Source organism: Passer domesticus, chromosome 19, assembly GCF_036417665.1.
Source record: "Passer domesticus isolate bPasDom1 chromosome 19, bPasDom1.hap1, whole genome shotgun sequence".
Lineage (NCBI taxonomy): Eukaryota > Metazoa > Chordata > Aves > Passeriformes > Passeridae > Passer > Passer domesticus.
In genome coordinates this window covers 1734934-1755264 of record NC_087492.1, presented here as the reverse complement: position 1 = coordinate 1755264, position 20331 = coordinate 1734934, and the positions used below count along the sequence as shown (strand labels likewise).

General features: G+C 47.0%; 1 protein-coding gene across 5 annotated transcripts; it reads left to right on the top strand.

The window, feature by feature from the left end:
- The first annotated feature begins 2557 nt into the window (after nucleotides 1-2557).
- On the top strand, nucleotides 2558-19696 carry GGNBP2 (gametogenetin binding protein 2). Of its 5 annotated transcripts, none has more exons than XM_064394887.1 (15): nucleotides 2559-2698; nucleotides 3352-3488; nucleotides 7176-7256; nucleotides 8917-9170; nucleotides 9886-9984; nucleotides 12244-12405; nucleotides 12484-12597; nucleotides 14106-14309; nucleotides 15248-15422; nucleotides 16297-16491; nucleotides 16997-17147; nucleotides 17390-17515; nucleotides 17597-17748; nucleotides 18129-18377; nucleotides 19034-19696. In XM_064394887.1, exons 2-15 carry the CDS (start codon nucleotides 3396-3398, stop codon nucleotides 19235-19237), a joined length of 2259 nt encoding a protein of 752 aa, XP_064250957.1. In that variant the 5' UTR covers nucleotides 2559-2698; nucleotides 3352-3395; the 3' UTR covers nucleotides 19238-19696. The 5 variants fall into 5 exon arrangements, with proteins under 5 accessions (XP_064250959.1, XP_064250957.1, XP_064250956.1 ...); XM_064394886.1 differs by having other exon boundaries at nucleotides 14106-14315; XM_064394889.1 differs by lacking the exon at nucleotides 12244-12405 and having other exon boundaries at nucleotides 2558-2698; nucleotides 14106-14315.
- Nucleotides 19697-20331: the final 635 nt, after the last annotated feature.

Sequence of the window (20331 nt, the reverse complement as noted above, 5' to 3'; positions counted from 1 at the left end):
GGATTAAAGCCTGTATTATCCTGGGGACAGATGTAAGAACTGGCAACAACCTCTTAGAAACAGTTGTCAGTTTACAGCAGAGTTTTCTGGTAACTGGTGGATGTGTTTATTTTAAAAGACTTCCTAGACTTGCCTAGGGAAGAAAGGTCTCCCTCGTGAACCAACCGGCACTACTCATTTATGCAAAATCACTCATGGATATTTATTTTTGAAATATTTAAAGCCCAGGACCTGCAGCGAGTTGTGCCTGTGAGCACAAGCCTGTCGGTGTGATTCAGAACGAGCTGGGTGTGACAGGCAGAGCTGTGTCTGGGCAAGCACAGGGCACCCAGGTGCCAACTGCACTGGCTGAAGCCGGGAGGACGTGGGAGGGCTGGTGGTGCCAGTTCCAGGGCTGCAGCTGTGCTTGCCACAAGAGCAGCCAGCCCAGGGGATCACCTGAGTGACAACAGCCCTCTCAGCAAGGCCAGCTTCTCATCCTGAGACTTCTCCTGCTTCTGAAGGCCTGAGGAGTGAGTGAGAGGTTGTAGCCAGGTGGATTTGGGCTCTGCTCCCAGCAGCAAGTGACACAAAGAGAGGACATGGCCTCAAGCTGCACCAGGGGAGGTGCAGGTTGGACATCAGGAGGGATTTCTCCATGGGAAGTGTGGTCAGGCACTGGAAGGTGTCCAGGGAATGTGGCACTCAGTGCTCTGGGCTGGTTCACAAAGTGTGGATCAGTCACAGGTTTGGCTTGGTGGTCTCAGAGGTCTCCTCCAACCTAAATGATTCTGGGATTCTTGGGCTGTTCACCAGTGAATTACTGAGAGACAATTCTCATTGCCTGTTGTCCATAACAAACGCAGAGAACTCTGCCCTGAATGCTGAGTGTTCAGCCCGTGAACACAAGATAATTGCCCAGGCCTCTGAAAGAACCCAGAGATGCAAGCGAGCATCCTTTGATCACAGGAGGAGCAAACAGCTCTGGGTTTGAAAAGATGTGGAAAGTGAACACCAGGACACTGCTGCTCTCCACACACCTCCACAGCTGAAGGAACAGAACTCTGCATTTCACTTCACTCTGGGCTCTGTTTAGACAAAGAACCCTTTGTACAGATTAAAGGTGGATTTTTTAAAATCAGAAACTTTTAGTTAGTTGTTAGAGAATGAGTAAAAATTTAAGATACTTCAAGTAGGGAGACATGATGGTTCAAGCATCATGTGTCACCTACTTCAGCAATAGTAAAGCAGAGGAAAACAGAAATTGTTTTGCCTTTGCTGCCATAATTCCACCAAATGACCTTTCTGTAGGGCTGCAGGGCAGAAAAATGCTGGGATATGGTTGGAGAGTAGAGCTGATTACATTTCTCCTTAACTTTTTATTAAACATCACTAACTCCTTAACACACCTCATTGTTTTTAAGGATCAGCTCCAGCTGCAGTGGTGTCTCTTTTGAAGTCAGAAGTTGCCCCCAAGATTCCAGGCAGTATCCTATTTCAAAGCCACGCTGTCCCAGAGAACAGGTATTTCTTCCAGGCAAAGAGGGCCATGCAAATGAGCACAGGAAGGGGCTGGCTGCCTTTCCACCGCCTTGGAGATAACAAAACAAGCCACGTGTTCCAGAGACTTAAAAAAATTACAAATCAATGGATAAAAATAACGTAATGGTGCTTTTTGTATCAATGTGCGCTCCAAGAATACAGAACCTGGGACAATGCTGCTGTTGTGGGAGGGAGGAGTGACACAGGCAAGCACATCCCTGCAAAGACCTAAATTCATCGCGGTTCAGAGTGCTGTGGTGTGAGAAACTCTCCCTCGAAACAAACCCCAGCTTTCTGCTGCACAAAGCCATGATCACACCGGCTGCTGTTCCCGTTACAGCTGCTGCACGAGGAGCTCCAATAAATTAACTCCTCCACTAAACACCGTTTACATGCAGACACAAGAAAGAATCCTGCTCCTTTATTACCTCCCCTGCGTTTTCTTGTGAGGGCTTCAGCGCCTGTACCCATACACAACAAGAATGAACAGGTCAGCTGTATATTATTCAGTAGTTCAAGAAAGACTCTGGCTTCGTTGTTGTTTTTTTTTTTTTTTTTTTTTAATTTTTTTGGGGGCTGTTTAATGTAGGCAGCCACAGGATTCCGGGCTGGCTGCAGGCGCCAAGCAGAGCTGTTAAATCCTGCCCGGCCTGGCCCGGCACCAGCGCTGAGGGCTCAGCTGCGTTTGATGCCGGGCAGCGTCTGAGGCGGAGAATTTAGCGAGCCCCAAGGACACCGAGCCCAGGACACCCCAAAACCTCCTCCTCCTCCTCCCCGTGCCTCAGAGCGTCGAGCTCAGCGCCTTTTTATCAGCCCGCGCTCCCGGCGGGGCCGTTCGCCCCCGCGCCAACGCCCGGCCCGGCCCCGCTCGTTGTAACCCCCAACGCCACCGGCTCCCGGCCCAACCGCCGGCCCCGGGGCCGTTCCTGGCACCGCCGGGGGCCGTTCCCGACCCCCGCGGGCACAGCCCCGCGTCCCTGCCGGCCGCCCGGAGCGGCCGCTGCGCCCCGCGGCCTCGAGGCCCGGCCGGTGCCCGGGGCGGGCCCGGGCGGTGCCCGCGGCTCTCGCGAGAGCGGGGCGGAGCGGCCCCGGGGCGGGCAGGGAGGAGGCGGCTCCGGGACCCGCGGTGCCGCCCGCCTGTCACAGCGCCCGGGCCGCCCAGCGCCGCCAGCAGCCGGTAAGGGCCCGCCGGCCGCGGGGCAGCGGCTGCCGCTGGGGGCGAGGGTAGGGGAGGCAGCATGGGGTGCCCCCCGGCCAGCGCAGCCCCGCGTGGGGAGCCGGGCGAGGCCGCGCGGCGGCGGGAGGAAGGGGTGGGTCTGCCGGGGCAGCCGGGCTGCAGCCCGCGGGGAGGCGGCGGGGCGGGCGCTGGGGCCGCGCCGCGGGGAGCCCGCGGCAGCGCCGGGCGGGCGGGCGGCGGCTCGCCCCGAGCGGGGCCGGGGGCGGCGGAGGAGCCGCAGAGCCGCGCCGGGCTGGGCGGGTCCCGGCGGCCGCGCTGGGCCGGTGGCGGGCGGGCGGGCGGGGGGTGGCGGCTCCATTTTCCCCCGCGGGCTCCATCTCCCTTCCCAGAGCTCCATCCCCGCCCGGGGCTCGGTCTCCCCGCTCGCATCCCCGTCTCCCCGGGGCTCTCCGTGCCGCCGCGCTCCCCCCGCCCGTGTGCTGCCGCATTCCCGGCCCGCTGCCGGCCCGCGCGGGTCCCTCCCGGCGGGGTGGGTGGGCCGGGCTCGGCGTGGTGAATCAGGCGATGGGGAGCGCAGGCTGGGTGCCGGCTGCTGGTGAAAGTGTGGCGGGGAAGCGCGGCGGGTGTTTACCTCCGGCCGGGGCCGCCCGCAGGCTGGAGCGGGGAGGAAGCGACAGCGGCGGCAGCAGCAGCAGCGATGGCGCGGCTGGTGGCGGTGTGCCGGGACGGCGAGGAGGAGTTCCCCTTCGAGAAGAGGCAGATCCCGCTCTACATCGATGACACCCTCACGGTGAGCGAGCCCGGCCCGCCGTGCCCGCCGCGTGTTGCAATGGCCGGGCCGGGCCTTTCCTCCTGGCCGGGCCTTTCCTCCTCGGGCTCCTGCGGCGGTAATCTCTGGGACTTTGCAACACTTAACAGAGCTGAATGTGGCAACTTTTTTTTTTTTTTTTTTTAAATCCGAAAGCGGGCGAAGCGCATTAATGAGGGAGTTATGGCAGGAGTTGTGCCGGAGCCACGCTCGGTGCTCAAGGGTGGAGCAAAGCCATTTTTCTGCCGGGAACGAAGGGAGCCATGTTAACGTTAAACCCGGCTTAAAACCCGGCCTGCTTGTTCCCGTCTGGAGCAGGCAAGGAAGGGCTGAAGGCGTTTTGGAGGGCTTTGGCGTGAAGTCGGGGTTATCGAGCCTGCAGAAATGTAACGAATCGGAGAGTTCCCGTTTCAGGGTGTTGCTGGGAGCTGGGAAACGTGGTTTGGCCGTTTCCAGAAGATTCAGTGGAAAAACCGGCTAAATGCAGCTTGGAGGTTCTCGGGCCCTTCTCCTCGTGAGTTTAGAGGAAGGTTCAAAAATTGCATTGCAGGAGAACAGAAAAATTGCATTGTAGGAGAGCATGGAGCAAATGGAAAAAAATTCCCTAACTAGCCAGTTGCTCTTTGTTTTAATTCTTAAAGCAGGAAAATGCTTTGAAAATAATATTGCTCTTAGTGTAATTTGGTATCTTAATGAGTCATATTTGATTTGTCTTGATAGTGGGACAGAAACTGTTGTTACTTAAGTGATGTGAAATGGTGGTGATTTAAATTCCTAATCTAATGTTTAGGATGGAAGAATCCCTGAGTTTTATCAGCTAAGGAAGGTGTCCCTGCACATGGCAGGGGGGTGGAACTGGGTGATCTTCAAGGTCCCTTCCAACCCAAACTGTTCTTCCACCTTCCAGAACAAAAGTGTTGGATGTCCTCAGACAGGCCCACCTGGTTTTGCTGCATTTGAAGGAAGTCCTATTGCTGTATTTTAGTTTTGATCAATTTGAATGGTGGCATATTATTAATTTACTAAATCACTGGTTTTGGCTTCTCTCTGGTTAGCTGTGTTCAGGTATTAGGCAAAGTTTCTCCTCAAGGTGTCCAAAGCAGTGTCTGCCTCTCCTAGGGGGCTGATGGCCTGGAAAACCCAGCACTGTGCAGGAATAGTGCAAGTTTGAGTTTTTTGGTGTCTTGGCCACACCTTGAAAGTTGTTTTGCCCATTCATTTTCCATGTGGTTTCAAGCTCTTGGATTTCTCTCTCTTTTTTTTTTTTTTTAATTTTTTTTAATCCTTCCTGGGCTCCTCATAAAAATTACCCATTAGTTTGTGTCACGTAGACTTGCCATGCTCTTGTTACTTTTGTTGTGTGTAATAGGTTGTGAGTGAAAACTCAGCTCTACCAGGTGGATGACTTCAGCAGACCTAAAATGCCATTTGTGGTTTAGTCCCAGAATTTAATACCAGGCCCAAACTGTGTGTAATTGCACTGTGTTGTTGCTGCCTTTCTGCTTTTTGCACCATCCTCATGATGGAAAGGGTCCTCTAGCTGTGAATCAGTTTTATATCCATCTATAGAAAAGGCATTTATGCAACTGCAAGTCATCCTCACCATGGAGAAATCTTGTGTCCATTTTTTTTTGGTCATTTTGTTTCTGTTGTTACAGAGTGTTTGGATTTCTAGGTGGTTTCTGGAGGCTTTTATTTAAAAAATTCTGCAGCAGCAAGTGAATGAACTCTGAGCTTCCTTGTCTGTCATCTATAATTTATTTTTTAAATACTTAATGAGAGCTATTACAAGACATGCAGCTGTCTTTGAAACAGAATTTTACATCTGCAGCACTGTCTTTAAAAACTAATGGTGGTTATTGATAGTGACTGGCTTCTGCTACCTCTTTAAAAACTCAAATTTTAAAAATAGTGGGAGCAGTCAGCTGAAAGAGTTAATCTGTGCATTAAATGTGGAATCAGTGATTAGTGATTGCAAATGAGGAGTGAATGGCCCATGTGCTCCTGGGCTGGAATGTTGCTTTGTAGTAGCCCAGGAAGCAGCTCCGGTGCTGGAGATGCTGCTGCCCTGCGTGGATTCTTCACCACCTCACTTCCCTGTTCCTCCTGGCTCAGGCAGAAATTAAAGGAGGTTTCAGTATTGAGCCCTTTTCATTTCTTAAGCAGCTTTTATGGTTTCTAGAAGGCATTCCATTTGATGTGGTATTACAGGATTTTTTTTTTCCCTTCCAGTTCAGGGTGTGATGGTGGTTGATGTTTAACCACTTAATAAAATCTCATCAGACACATGAATTAATTTAGTCTTTGATTCTTTTGCTCTGTCGTACAGAATACCTCAGGGTGTTGTCTGATAGTGGGAGATGAAGGTGAGGGGGGAGAAATAGGCAGATTTATCTCTTGTCTCTGTTATTAGCTGATAGAGCTTTTACTTTTGCTTGTAGCTCCTGGCCCACAGAAACACCACATTAGTGATGTAAAAAAACGTGTAAATCTGCATCAAAAACCGGTGTGGATGGATGAGGGCTGAGGAGGGCTGCAGAGGGAGCTGGGGTTAGGATTGGCACTGCCCTGCACACAGATAAGGCAGCTGTGCCAACCTCAGATTGGGGCAGCAAAACAGTGCCTTGTTCTCAGAGAAATGGTGTTTGTTTTGGAGTAGTGCCTGCAGAAGTGAGTGTGTGAGTTCTCTGGAGGTAGAGTTGGTAATTAGGCAGGCAGCAGGGAATTCTGCCTTCCCTAGACAGCTGAGGGGAGGTGGAAGGAGGAAAAGGGGTGAATCAGACAGTTCTATTTGGTGTTCATTTGCATTGGGGTTATTAACCACGGTTCTTATTTTGCCTTTCAATTTTAAAGTGAACTTTCAGTATTCATATTGACAAAGTCACCGTTTCTCAGTGATGAAGTGTTTCTTTGGACAGAGAACTCAGCCAGGCTTTACACATTTTTCTAGTTGCTTTCATTTTATTCCATGGTTGCACAGTTGGATTTTTGACTGAAAGTTACTTTCCTGATTTCTGCCTCCTCCCAAGAAATCGCCCTCTTTGTTTCTCAGTAATTTGATAAGAAATGTTATTAATTACTTACAAGTAATCACATTGTTCTGTAGGCTTAACATTTTGCTTTGAGCCTTTTGAGAGTTGCAGCTGCAATCACACAAAGCAAACTATGCCTTGGAGTACCTTGTTGGGTTAATATGGTTTGAAATCAGCCTTTGGAGGAGTCGACTCTGTCATTAAACTGTTGTGACTGTTTCCTCAGAGCTTTATAAATTGAGTTAAGCTGTTGGGTCCATTTGGATCTCAGTGTGTTGAAGTTTTTTGGGGTTTTTTTAACTGAAGCAGAGTCTCAAGTCATGCAGATAATGATATAAACACGGATGGTCCATTTAGCAACTTTTGCTTTCTAACAGCTATTTAAGAGTTGCCATTTATAAACTGCCTCTAGAACATTATATTAATGAAGCATTTATTACTTTGCTGAAACATTCACTATCTGAAACAGTTATTTTATCCCTTCCCAAGCTCCAGTAATTATGTGAAAAGAATGAGCATTTAACATAATCTCAGTCTTATTTCCCCCAAGAAAGTAAAGCAGCTAATGCTCTGTGTTTTTTGTTTGTTTGTTTTGTCTGAAAGCTCCTCTTTAAATTGTTTTTCCTGTCTTGTATAGATGGTGATGGAATTTCCTGATAATGTGCTGAACCTCGATGGGCATCAGAATAACAGTACCCAGTTGAAACAGTTCATCCAGGTAAATCATGTTTCCTAAGAAGTGAGATTTTGGCTTTCTTCAGGTGTGTGGTTTTTGCTTCTCCAGGAGGTTGTGACTCCTGGAATGCCTCAGACACGTCAGCACCTGGGAGCAGTCACACGTTGGTACCAAAGTGCACTGGGCTCAGTTGTGCTCTGGATTCCTCAGCATTTATTGCACGTTGTCTTGTCAGGAGGCAATTGCTGCATGTCTGGGAGCTCAGAACTCACAGTGGGAGCTGCAGCTTTAAATGCATCCTGATTTTTATTTTTCTGAGCAGTTTTGAACCTCCCTTTCAAGTGGATTGCTCCAGGTTGGGTTCTTATGATTAGTGCCCATACTGGGATAGAATTTATGTGCCAATTTGTAGATTTTATAGAGACAAGTAGTGAGAATTGGTTTTGTGGCACCCCAGAAACCTTAATCCTAGAAACTGATGTGCCAAATTCTGGCAAACAACTGCAGCACTGTGACACCTGTAGCAGCTGCAGAGTGGTGCCCCTTGGTGTCCAGAGGAGCAGAGGTTGCTGCTCTGCAGTTGCATGGTTGCCTCTCTCAGGGCTGACAGCAGCAGTGCAGACATGTGCTGCATGCCAAGTGCAGCTGGGTTGTGAAAATAGCTCGTTCCTGCTTTGCTGTGGCTCCTGCAATTAATTGCAGGAAACAGGGTTATTGCAGAGTGATAGTGCTTGGCAGTGATTTAATGGGCCTTCCTCTAAGAGCACAAACCTTAAATGTTACCTGATGGCACCTCTGCTTTCCTTGTTGCATAGAAGGAGCTGAGAGCACTTTCTGTTTTCACTGGATGGGAGTTCTGCTGTATTGTGTGGCCTTTTCTTCCTTTCCCCAGAAGTTGTGGCAATTCCTTTGTGCCTGGGGAGTGTTTGGGTGGTGTGATGTGACAATAACACAGAAAATTCTCTGGTGGTGTGACATTCCCTGTGCAGATACAGCCCAAGTGTGGGTTTGTGTGTTGGGGTGTGAGGAAGGGATTCTGCTCTGCACAGCTCTGCTGGTGGCACTCCAGTGGTGCTGGAAGCCAAGGCAGTAATTCAGCAGTGAGGACTGGAAGGGAATGTGCTTTTTGTGGGGACGTGTGCCTGGATGTGTTTGACACAGGGGCCAGGAGACACATCTACAATTGTTTATTGACGTAAGCAATATTAGAAGGTGTTCTCATTAATGTTCTATTAATAGCACACATTGGATGTTCACTACTGAAGTCAAAGGCTTCCCCCTGAGTAGTAATGTGTGCTTTCTTTAATTCCAGCTAGTAGGATTGTAACGGGAAATGGCATATAGCCTTCCAGGAAAAACACTGCTAAATTGTCATGGTCTGAGCAGAACGAGTTGGTTGTAAATGAGATTTCCATAAATGCCAAGGAGCCTTTGTGAATTTCCTTTCCATGTGCCAAAGACAAAAGGAGTGTGAGTAGAAGTTGAAAACTTGCAGTTGGTGTGTGTGAGACCTTTTCCTACAGCATCTGTGCTGAGGTGGAGACAAAGAATTTCCCAGCTGGGACAGGATGGTTATTGTGGGACCATCCCATTCGTGGGACGGTTATCCTGAAGCAGCATTTGCAGTGAAAGGAGGCAACAAAGAGGTGAAAAAACCAGAGAATAAGCACGGAATGATTTGGTTTTTGTGGTGTTTCTGCAGAGACACAGCATGCTGAAGCAGCAGGACCTGAACATTGCCATGATGGTGACGTCGCGGGAGGTGCTGAGCGCGCTGTCGCAGCTGGTGCCGTGCGTGGGCTGCCGGCGCAGCGTGGAGCGCCTCTTCTCCCAGCTGGTGGAGTCAGGGAACCCTGCCCTGGAGCCCCTCACCGTGGGGCCCAAGGGGGTGCTCTCAGTCACCCGCAGCTGCATGACTGATGCCAAGAAGCTTTACACGCTCTTCTACGTGCATGGGTCAGTGTCTGCGAGCCGCTCGCGCCGTCCGCGCTCTCTGCGTTGCCTTCCTGGTGATGCTGAGTTGTCACAGCACGTTGTCCTCTTCAGCATCCATAATTACAGCTCCTTGTTGACTAAACTGGGGGAAAAGTAAACCTAATCTTTGATGGCACCAGTTGCAGTGCCATGATTGCAGTTGAAGATGGCAATATTTAATGTTGGGTCCTTAATCTGATGCGGGCGCTGCGGGGTTTTTGTGATCTCTGGAAGAAGAGTGTCTGATAGCACCAGTTGCAGTGCCATGATTGCAGTTGAAGATGGCAATATTTAACGTTGGGTCCTAAATCTGATGCGGGCGCTGCGGGGTTTTCGTGGTCTCTGGAAGAAGAGTGTTTGCCTCACTGTGTAAAAAAATAAAATAAAAGTGTTAATTTTTTCCACCAAAGTTTGCTGCACTTGGGTGGAAAGGTAACACTGAGAAAGTGAAACCTTCTGGGCTTGGTGAGCACAATAAATAGCCCAGTGCCATTAGTTCCTGAGCTGTCAGCAGAGCAAACAGGGAGTGCTCAGCACAGTGTGTCTTGGCCTTCCAGTTGGCTTCAGCTTGTTCTTCTTGCTCCAGTTAGCAGGAAAAGTAGGGAAGGTTAGTGCAGAGTTGAGGAAATTGAGGTAGTGTAACCTGATCCAGTGGTTTTCAGAATACAAAGTTCCTCACTTTTTTTTTTTTCCATAGGTCCAAACTGAATGACATGATTGATGCAATTCCCAAAAGTAAGAAGAACAAGAGGTGTCAGCTACACTCCCTGGACACACACAAACCAAAACCTTTGGGGTAAGTTTGTGTTTAACATGTACAATTGAAATATTTCAAGGAAGCAGAGTATTGAGACTAATTTATTTTTAAGCATTGAGATCAATTTTTATGCTCTAATCTGCTTGCCAGAGTAGCAGTTGGATTGTAGCAGACCTAAATAGTTGTTGGGGAGAGGAAGAGAAGCACCAGGAGTTTTGGGGATGCTCAGAGCATGGATGGCTTCTGCACTGTGATACAAAAAATGCTCTAGAAAGACAAACTGGTTTTTGTGCTCTAGACCAAAATGGTTCCTCAGCAGATTTTCTCACATTGAGGTCAAAGGGTACAAGCTAAATAAATATTCATCATTTTGCTAGGGATTATTAAAAATGTCTTGCACAACTGTTAACCGAGGGCTTTATTGTGGTTGGATGCAGGGTTAAAACTGGAACTCCATAAAATGCATTTGCTCCAAAGTGACAGCATGTTTTGAATACACCACTGAACAATATGAATATATGCCTCTGTCTTGAAGCTGAAATGATTTATTCCAGCTGGTTAAGCAGAAGAACACTCCCTGTAAATCTCCTGTGGATTTTGGGGAGGCTTCTTGTTTGTGGGGTGGCTCCTTTTTTTTTTTTTTTTTTTAATAATATGAGGACCAATAAATTAGTCTCCTGGGCTTAATTGGAGTGTCTGGACCTTTTTTACTCAGCTGTGTTGTGCTGCTGCTTAAGCCTCCAACCTGTGGAAGCTTGCTCATGGTTTCCAGTTACAGGACATGTATTTTTCTATGCAGATTGGAGTCTCTCTGGGTTTAGTTAAATCCCCTGGGATACCAGGCATGTGGAATTTGACACTCGATTTTTGCTTGTGCTGCTTGAGGATACTGGGAACTAATCATTATCTTCTATTATATTTTGGTTCTAGGCATTTCACAAAATTAGTTTAAAGCTTGTGTTACACAAGATCCTGAGAGTATAGGGGTATATGTATATCTGCTCTATAGTTCTTTTTTAAATAAAGCAAATTTATAGCATCGTGAAAGTGGGTTTTGGGTTTTTTTTTATATTTAGTAAGCTTAATCTTTTCTGTGTGAGAACAGATGCTGTGGAACCTGCAGTTAGCATTTGGGCAAGGTAGAACAATTCTGAAGCTGAATGAATAGAGAGGAGAATGCTGCTTTTATTTCCTCAATTCATGCTGGAATAAACTCCCTCTGGATGTTGGCAGGTTAATAGGGAATATGAGGAAGAGCAATAGTTTATACTCTGCAGGTAAAACTTTGGGGTTATCAGAGAGCATGGCCTGTGGACAAGCAGTGCAATTTGCTAAAGAAGCAGGACTTGCATTCTCTCCTCTGCTAAAACCCAGAGTGTATCAGCATTGATATAAATTCAAATAAATGTGGACACAGACAGCTCTGGCTGGGCTGTGGAGGCACCCAGCTGTCACAGAGCAAACTTCATTTACCAACACAGACTCCACATCTTCACAAGAAACTCCTTCAGATGAGTTGCATCTGTTGGGCATTTCCTCCACACAAAAAAGGCTTTGAGCTGGAGCTGTGTGTTTAATTAGAGAGTTATGTAAGCAGCTAATGCCACTCGAGGGTTCTTGGTGTCCTCAGTCTGTGCCTGGCTTTTGGCTCCTCAGCTCTGTTTGGGGCTCAGGAGCATTTGAAACTCTGCTAAACACAAGCCCTATGACCTGGCAAACTGGGTGATGGCACCCTGAGCTCCTCTAATTAGGAAACAGGGCTGCTGCTTCCCATTTTCCTGCTCTGTTGTGTCCATAAGACAGAAATGACCATTCTGACAAAGTGTCAAGTGTAGAGAAGCCTGTAAGTAACCATGACTTGTTATTTAAAGTCCCTTTTTCTGCTCACTTTTAGCACATCCAAATGTGAGTTGTGAATTCATTTTGGTATTCTAACAGATTTTTGAAATTTGAGGTAGGATGTTTTATGGTGAAAGTTGTTTGGGTTTTTTTGTTTTGCTTTTTTCTTTTGTTATTTTACCAAATTGTCTTCAGCTGACAAGTATTAAAACTCTAATGGTTTATACTTTAAGCAGTATTCTGAAAATCACAACTGGTTTGCAGCTGTAACATTAGAAAGTCATGGTGAGTCTGGGCTATAAACACGGACAGCAAAATTTGCATCTCAGTTCTGACCCAAACTTTCATAGATGTTAAGGCTTAACCTATAAAGAATTCAAATTAAATTAAGGAACAGAGCAGCATTTTCCATAGGATTTGTTTAGGAAGAATAACTAGCTGATAATATATATGTTATAGGTCTGAAAAATGTTTGGTAATACTATGTGACAGTGAAAGGAGCAGTAACAGACTCAGTTCAAAGAAAATAAGAGCAGTTAAGAAAAGTAGAGAAGACAGGAAGAGGAAAGAGAACAAGTGTAGCATCATTTTCTGCTATGGACCTTCCCAGGGAGCAGTCAGGTAAAGAATGAGGCTCTGCTGGGCTGCTTTTCTGCCCCCCAGCAGGATGAGGAGGAGTTTGGTGTCATTTCCACGCAGGGGTTGCTGGATGGACGTGTGGGAGCTGATGTCCCAGGAGTGCAGGGATGAAGTGGTGCTGATCGACTCCAGCTGCCTCCTAGAAACCTTGGAGACCTACCTACGAAAACACAGGTATGTGAGGGCAGCACAGCACTCCTTCCCTGGGGGAAGTGCTTGGCTTTTGGCAGCTCAAAATGTCCAAAATGCAGAGGGCTTTTCTCGTGAAGCTGAAGTTGTCAGCTTGGTGGTGATGGGGGACTTTGCCATGCAGTTGATGTGACAAAGATGGTGGAGTATTCTTTGTGTCTAATGAAGGGGAAGATGTGGAGACCTCTGATGAGCTGCTTGTCTTAATTTTTTTTTGGCTAGGATTAAATGATGATTTGCAATTTAATGTTTAGAAGCTGTGTGTTTTCATTCACTATCTGTACTCTTGGGCTGTGCCCGTTTTCAGGTAGTATGTGCCATTTCAGAGTCCTGTGAACTGCTCTAGTGCAAGCAGATTTCAGGCTTGGTGTTGCCTTTAAAGCACTGTTTTAAACCACTTGTTTATGCCTGGTGCTGTTAAATCTCTCTTGCAGGGCAGAAATAAACCATTAAATTATAGTTGCATGTGCACAGGACCTGCCGTGCTGATTGAAAAGTTTTAATTTCCAGCAGTCTCAAGGTTCTGATATCAACTGTGGGGGCACAGATGGGCGCGGGGGTGGTGGTGCTGTGGAAATAACACTTTGGAAACAAAATAACTTTAATCTCCTGTGACATTAAACACTGCCTTGGCTGCCTTCCTGGTGCTAACCTGCAATAATACTGCTGTTTTCTCTCCTTCCACCGCAGAAAGCAGACAGGTATCGTAGGTCTAACAGCAAAATATGTTTGATTTAGTGCTGTCAAATGGCTGGAGACACTAGGAAAGGGAAAAACACCATCTAGAGCTGGCATGGGGAGCCAGATTTGAGCTGAAATATGAGCAGCTTGTCTGACTTGCATTTTTAGAGTCATCCAGCAAGATATCTTGTAGCCTCTTGAAGGTTACTCCTCTTATGACACAGAATGAGCTTAATTTGCTTGTATTTTAATTATAAGTGTACTCCTGTCACACGTGAGCTGTCACGTGTTTAAAATGAATATGTTGTGTTATAAATAACCCTCGTTTGGCCATCAGCACAGCAATCTAATAATTCAAAATATGTTTGTAGTGGAAACAAGGATCACTCTTGTACAGAAGGCACCAGAGGATACTTTGCCTTGTTTCTTATCACTCACTTGAGTACACTTGAAAGAATTGCTAGAAGGTGATGTGGTATGTGTTACTTGAGAGAGGGATTTTGCCCTGGTTTGCAGTGCTTGCTCACTGCTGAGATTTCTGATTTTTGAGTTGAATTCTGTGTGGGAATTCCTTCAAATCAAGGATTCGCTGTGTGGGCTGTGCTCCATGGGTCAGAGGACAGAAGTTTGATATCCAGGTTAATCATGTCGAATAGATGTGATAATTCTGGTCAGTTTGGGTGGATAATAGCCAGAACACTACAATAATTACATTTTTGAAGCAGCACAACCCTCCCACTCCCCATTTCAACCACATCACCACGCACCCAACGCATTCGGGCGAACCCCACCTCATTCTCTGCTCCCCCCAGATTCTGCACCGACTGCAAGAACAAAGTGCTGCGTGCCTACAACATCCTGATCGGGGAGCTGGACTGCAGCAAGGAGAAGGGCTACTGTGCTGCCCTGTACGAGGGGCTGCGCTGCTGCCCCCACGAGCGCCACATCCACGTGTGCTGCGAGACCGACTTCATCGCGCACCTCTTGGGCCGCGCCGAGCCCGAGTTCGCAGGAGGGTATGAGTATGTAATTGGCTAGAGTGGGCTATCTAGCGCTTTGCTTCTTTATTTGACCCTTCAATGTCTTTGCCCAAAGTGGCTTTTTTTTTGCCTCTTTGCCGTGTGATGAACTCGTGGTTGTGGATATCTGTACTGGTGTAGGCTCGGAGAGAGCGCTTTGGAAGGTTTGCGGCTGCGCTTCGGAAGGAAGAAGTGACCAAAATGTTGTTTGCTCCCTGGAGCTGCCTGCTTGTCCACTGAGGTGTTCAAATATGCGAAATAGAAAGAGAGCCTTGGTTGAGTTTTGCCAAATGCCAAGTGTTCGAGTTAGTTTTGTTGCCATTTGTGTATTTCTGAACCTTTTTTAAAGCCATCCAGTGAAAAGTTCTGAGCTCAGTATTGGAGAATCATAGAATGAGTTGGAAGTGACGTTAAAGATCATCTAGTTCCAGCCTCAGTACTTTTAAAGCTCAGTCATAACTGTTTAATGAGGAGGGTAAATCCTTTCACAGTAGTTTTCCCTTAACAGATTGATAGATAATAGGTGAACAGATAAATACTGAAATGTTTTTACTCTGCACGGTAAGTAATGTACAAAATTCTCTGTGTGTTTATTCAGCTTGAGCTAACTGATGGTGAAATAATTGCTGTGAATTCCAGCAAATTTTAGGACCCAAAAGAAAGCACCTCTGGCATATTAAACTCTTGATCACTCCCAGGAGGGGCAGGATATGGCACCTGGAGCCAGAGGTGGCATAGTGAGAAGGCAGAGTACTGCTTCCCAGTGGTGGCTTTGACCTGTTCCTTTCTATTTTGCATCTGCATGCAGCACAGCAGAGCCCTGCCAGGCTGCTCCTGCAAACACAGCTGTGCCTGCAGAGAACACAGCAGCCCTGCTTTGATCCCTGGGTTGGCTTCCAGCTGCTCTGACAGTGCTCTGCTTCCCTTTCCCCCAGGCGGAGAGAGAGGCACGCCAAGACAATAGACATAGCCCAGGAGGAGGTGCTCACCTGCCTGGGCATCCACCTCTACGAGAGGTTGCACCGGATCTGGCAGAAGCTGCGGGCTGAGGAGCAGACGTGGCAGATGCTCTTTTACCTGGGGGTCGATGCTTTACGCAAGAGCTTTGAGGTAAAAACGTCGAGTTTTGTCCAACTTGTGTCTGAGTTGCTGGGCCTGTAATTCATTTTCTGCTTTTCAGGGCTGGAAGGAGTGTCAAGGGTGTTGCAGTCAATCCCTTGTTGAGTTGTGTGACATCCATGCACAGCTGGAGTGTGTTCCCATGTGGAATAAACTGGAATATAAAAGTTTGAGGCTTGCTTTTACTTTCAAGCTGCCCATTCCACTACACTGAACCTTCTCTGTTATTAATTCTGGTTTTCTACCTGGTTGCATTTAAAGTAGCTCAGGCTATAACAGTTTTTGATTGGTTTATGAGTAACAATGGAGAATGTGGTGTTGAATTACAAAAGTGATTGCAAACTCTTGTGTTCAGCTTGTTCTGAATGCACTCTGATCCTGTGGGATCCTGAGCTTCTGACAGTTCTTCTAACATATACCAATACTTAATATTAATTACCAGTTGATATGACATGGATATATTTTTTATGTTCATCTTCCATTCATAACTGTTCTCTCTAAAACACCAGAGAATGAGAAGGAAAATCAGTTTGGGAAAGATCATAGTGGAACCTTGAGCTGGTTAGTGCTTGGAGTTTTTTTACTCCCACAGGATCAGAAATCACAGATCCAACAATGCATTAAAATCTGCAAGTCTTCACTGAAAAATGTGAATCTGGGCCATAGGTGCAAGCCAGAGCTCCCCCACACATGAGTTTCCAGCAATCTAAACCAAGTGGCTGCTTCTTGGTGGGCATTTTTCTCCTGTGGCCAGTAGTGGTGCTACTGGGATTTCATTCCTGGCTGTTTCCCTCCTCCTCTTTTATAAATGAAAAAGCTTGAACTGTGATGACTTCTGTAACTGGATCTAACCTCTTGTAAACAGATGGCTGTGGAAAAAGTGCAGGGCATTAGTCGATTGGAGCAGCTCTGTGAAGAGTTTTCAGAAGAAGAGAGAGTGAGAGAGCTTAAACAAGAGAAGAAACGCCAAAAGCGGAAGAACAGAAGGAAAAATAAATGTGTGTGTGAGATCCCTGCTCCTCTGCAGGCAGCAGAAGAGAAGGAAATCAATCAGGCAAAGGTAAACGGGTAGCTGGGGCTTTTTGGAGCTTCATTCATCACCTCACTGTTCCTTGGTAGAATTCTTGAGGGATTTTCTTGTATTTTGGTCCCTGATGGAATTCAGTGCTGTTTCAGATGAGCAGAGTCTTTGTAAAGTAGTTACCTAGGACTCCTCAGCTTGGGGTTTTTTTTAAATCATAAATCTGAGGTTCAGGTTATGCCAGTCACTCAGAACCTGGGGATTCAAATGCTGCTTGTAGACCATGACCACTGGATTTTTGGAGAGGGGGAATCTTGAAGTACAATTATTCTTCAGGATCTCTCTCTGACCTTAATGGGCTGTGGCTGTGGGTCAAGGTAAATTGGTTGGGGTTTTATTTAGTTGTGTTGTACTTGTGAAGAATTCTAAGCAATGCTGTTATCAGTCAGTGTCAGCTGGCTTTTCTCATGGAAAGAGTATCCTTTACAAAAGTACTGGCTGAGCTGCTTTCAGTGCCTGCAGTGTTTTTTGTTTCTGTTTGAAGGAGAACTCAAACTTCACGGAAAGCAGCTGCAAAGCCTGTGGTAGCACCGAAGAAGCCAACAACTGTGTAGAAGTAATTGTTACTAATGAAAGCACTTCTTGCACTTGTCCTAGTAGTGGTACCCTATTAGGCTCACCTAAAATCAAGAAAGGTATGTTAAATATCAGCATTTTTCATTTTTAAAAAGCATTTTGCCATTTATGGGGTGAACAGTGGTCACCTGTGTTTAAAAAGGAGTCCCTGCCCGTGGCAGGGAAGTGGAATGAGGTGATTTTTAAGGACACTTCCAACCCAAACCTGTCTGGGGTTCTCTGAATTCTCTCTTGTTAGAGGTGTAACTAAAGAATGTGCAGCAGTTCCTACAGATGGCAGTAATTTTGGCCTCTGTCTCAGGTTTATCTCCACACTGTACTGGCAGCGACTGTGGCTATTCCTCGAGCATGGAGGGCAGCGAAACAGGGTCCCGGGAGGGCTCGGACGTGGCCTGCACTGAGGGCATCTGCAACCATGATGAAAATGGTAGGTTTGGGGAGAAGATAATGATGCTTTAATATCCCCAGAGCTGCAGCATCTCAAAAGAAGCTTGGCTGTGTTTTGCAGGGGACGATGCCTGCGTCCATCGCTGCGACGACAAGGAGGAGGATGGAGACAGCTGTGTGGAGTGCTGGGCTAATGCAGAGGAGAGTAACACAAAAGGCAAAAACAAAAAGAAGAAAAAGAAAAGTAAAGCTTTGAAGTGTGAGAATGACCACGTAAGGAACATGGCTCTGCCAGATGCTTCTCTAAGTGCTTACATTTGAAAGTAGTTACAGAAGGATTTTAAATTCCGATTGAGACTTTGCTGAAAATGGGACAGCAGGGATCTCCTGTTCCCTTGTCATCCCAAGTTTTGGAATTGAGGTCCTTCCTCTAGGTTAGGTTGTGGTGGAGTCTCTTCTGTGTTCCTAAGCATGTGCACTTCTACTCCCTCTCAGTGAATGTGCCACCCCAGCTCCCCCGGCACATGTTTAAATATAAATATCTACCCTCGCTCACCTTTGAACCTTCCTCTTTTCCCTCTGTTCCATCTCAAACTCGAGTATTCCACACGAAACACTGCTGGCAGTTGATTGCAGGCTCTTTTCCATTTCAGATTCAGAAGCTTGGGAGCTGTCTGGCAGATGCAGGTAGCAGAGAGACCTCAGGAAATCTCACGCACACAGAGTTTCACCGCGACAAGACCAAAGACACACACGCTGAGAGCTGCTGTAGTGCAGACAAAAGTGGCCAGCAGTTGCCTTGGTTTGAGCATATGAAAAATGTGTCACAGTTTGCAGAACCTACAGAAATGTCACTTGTCCCTGATACTGGAAAAGGTGCCAAAAGCTTAGTGGAACTCCTTGTAAGTAACCGCTGCATTTGAGTTTTGGGTTGTGGCATTTAATTTTTGGGGCTGAGAACTCAACTCCCAGTGAGGAATTGAGTCCCAGTGTTCAGTTCCTTGTGCACGTTCCCTGAGAAGTTTGTAATTGAATGCTTTGCAGAGGAGGAGAAATGGTGGCTGGAATGCAGTGACAGAACTTGTGTTGCAAGTGCTCATTGTCAAGGATTGCATTATTCTGTAACATGAAGTGGGCATTATTGCTGCCTTCAGGCCTCAAATGTGGCTTCCTACTGCAGGCTCCTTGGGCAGCTTTCATTTCTCTCCTTTCCTTTCCTTCTCCTTCCATTTATTTATTTACTTTGCTCTCTTTCCCTGCTTTTTCCTTTCCTTTCTTTTTTCATCTTCCCACCCCTCAATTTTCTGTCTTGCCGCCCTCCTTTTTTTCCCTTTTTCTTTCCTCACCTTTCCCCCAAAACCCTCTAATAAAATCCATCCTCTTCCCGTGGCAATGTGCTAAGACTGAAGCAGATTTGGATCCATTTAATGACTGAATTGGCTGCTTCTCACCCCAAACCAGAGCCCTGTGTGGATCATCCAGCTGGGTTTGGGCTGGGGTGGGATGTGCTGCACAGGAGGGCAGTGCTGGAGCTCTGACATCCCCGTTCTCATTGCAGGATGAGTCAGAGTGCACTTCTGACGAGGAACTGTTCATCTCCCAGGATGAAATCCAATCCTTCATGGCAAACAACAAGTCTTTCTACAGCAACAGGGAGCAGTACCGGCAGCACCTGAAGGAGAAGTTCAACAAGTACTGTCGCCTCAACGACCACAAGGGGCCCGTCTGCAACAGCTGGCTGGCCACAGCTGGAGCCAACTGAGCCCGGTCCCACCCTGTCTGTCACTGAAACTCGAGATGACTACTGCGCCTTCTCCTTCCAAACTTAATTTAGTGACTTACGGCAAAATTTTATCTTAAATTAATGTGATTCTTTTTTTTTTCTTGGTTTTTCTTTTTTTTTTCAGGGGGAGGCTGGTGGAGGTGATTTCCTTAATTTTGTTCTTTCTCCAGGCTTGTATCTTTAGTTGAGTAGCTGTGCAAGCCTCTCTTCTAATTTAAGCCATCTCTTTTCATTCAATGTTTCTCTTCCTGTGAGACTTACAAAAAGCAAACTAGTGGCAAAGTAATGTTGTACCTATAATTCTGTACAGAATGACAAGGAGCTGAATATAAGATTTTACAAAGTAGACATCCATTTGCAAAATGTTTTGGATGTAATATGTTAAAGCGCAATGTGCAAAAATTTAAATAAAGAATATTTATTAATATGCATAGTAAAGGTGAGTGTCTATGTTTGTACTCTGAGAGCTTGATTCCTGTGGGTGGAGGTGGGGGTAAGGTGAGGGAAGCTGGTCTGGGAAAGGACAGATCCTTGAAATGATCTGTGCTCAGATCATTTGAAGTGATCATCCTTGAAATGATCCTTGAAAGGCTCTGTGCCCCTCCAGGGCTGTGGTTTGGGGCTGTGCAGTTGCTGCCAGCCCAGCAGGGACTGTGAGGGCCTGGCTGTGTTGGTGGCACGGTCCCAACCTGGCACTGCTCGGGGTCAGGTGCCTGTTGTGCTTCCAGGAGCTGGGATAAGGGACGGCCATGGCTCTGCTCTGGGAATCCTGGCCTGAGGCCGTGCCCAAGGGCAGCACGCTTTGGGGAGGGGGTTGGATTTAGAGGGTGCAGCTTGGGCTGTTTTGGGGGCATTGTTCAATCCCCCACCCTTTTCTTCCATCAATTCAATACTTATCCTTCTTCTGTTCCAATTAATTTCCTCACACATTTCTGAGAATTATTTGTGCACCCTTAACCCTGGGGGAGGGTGATAACACTCCTCACCTTTTCTCTCCTGTCCTGGTTTAGGGCAAGTTTGGGAGATAACCCCCAGAGGGGCTTCTCTACAAAAGCAGATTCAATTGCCCCTCC